The 702-nt window shown below is 32.5% G+C and overlaps 1 protein-coding gene across 1 annotated transcript in view; it reads left to right on the plus strand.

Moving 5' to 3' along the window:
• The window catches only part of LRP1B (low density lipoprotein receptor-related protein 1B), a 542,706-nt gene extending 542,010 nt beyond the window's left edge, over nucleotides 1-696 (plus strand). The window contains exon 46 of the mRNA XM_012650500.1: nucleotides 15-696. Coding sequence (XP_012505954.1) covers nucleotides 15-155 — 141 coding nt within the window. The 3' untranslated portion in view covers nucleotides 156-696. The remainder of the gene's footprint in view (nucleotides 1-14) is intronic.
• The last annotated feature ends 6 nt before the right edge of the window (nucleotides 697-702 follow it).

The raw sequence follows: 702 nt of genomic DNA on the forward strand, positions 1-702 counted from the left end.
TATTTTCCCTTCAGCCAACAAATTACTCCAATCCGGTGTATGCAAAATTATATATGGATGGGCAACACTGTCGAAACTCCTTAGGAAGTGTTGATGAAAGGAAAGAACTACTTCCAAAGAAACTAGAAATTGGTATACGAGAGACAGTGGCATAATCAATGATACCTTTTATATACTGTATAAATGTATAAAATATAAGGATTACTTTTGTATGTTCCAAAAGTATTATACTCGTTTTGGCATCAGCATTACCTCTTTCTTTATCTTTTTCCTGGTTAATTGTTTTCTGAGTTTTTTGGGTTTTGTTTTTTGCTGATGACTATTGATTGGCCATTTGTATGATATTTTTATGAAAAAGAACTGCACTACAGTACGATTTGCAACAATGCTGCTGATATGACACACCTTTGAATTTGTTAAAATTAAAAACAACATATTCCTTTGTAGTGTGAATATAAGCAATCTATTTTATATGAACTTTTTTGGTTCTACTTAACAAACAGAATCCCTGCGCTTTTTCATTCTATTGTCTGAAAGCTGTAATACAATGTTATTTTATTTCTCTGTTTAAATTGATGGAAGAATGATGGAATGGTCAACTCTCTTCTTTGTGCCCATGAAGACTGATTGAGACTCTGCTGAAAATATATAGCTCTCACAAGCTCAGCATCACCTGCTTTGAAATTAGACTTAGATTACCAA

This window comes from Propithecus coquereli, unplaced genomic scaffold (assembly GCF_000956105.1).
Source record: "Propithecus coquereli isolate 6110/MARCELLA unplaced genomic scaffold, Pcoq_1.0 Scaffold33, whole genome shotgun sequence".
In the NCBI taxonomy this organism is placed as follows: Eukaryota; Metazoa; Chordata; class Mammalia; order Primates; family Indriidae; genus Propithecus; species Propithecus coquereli.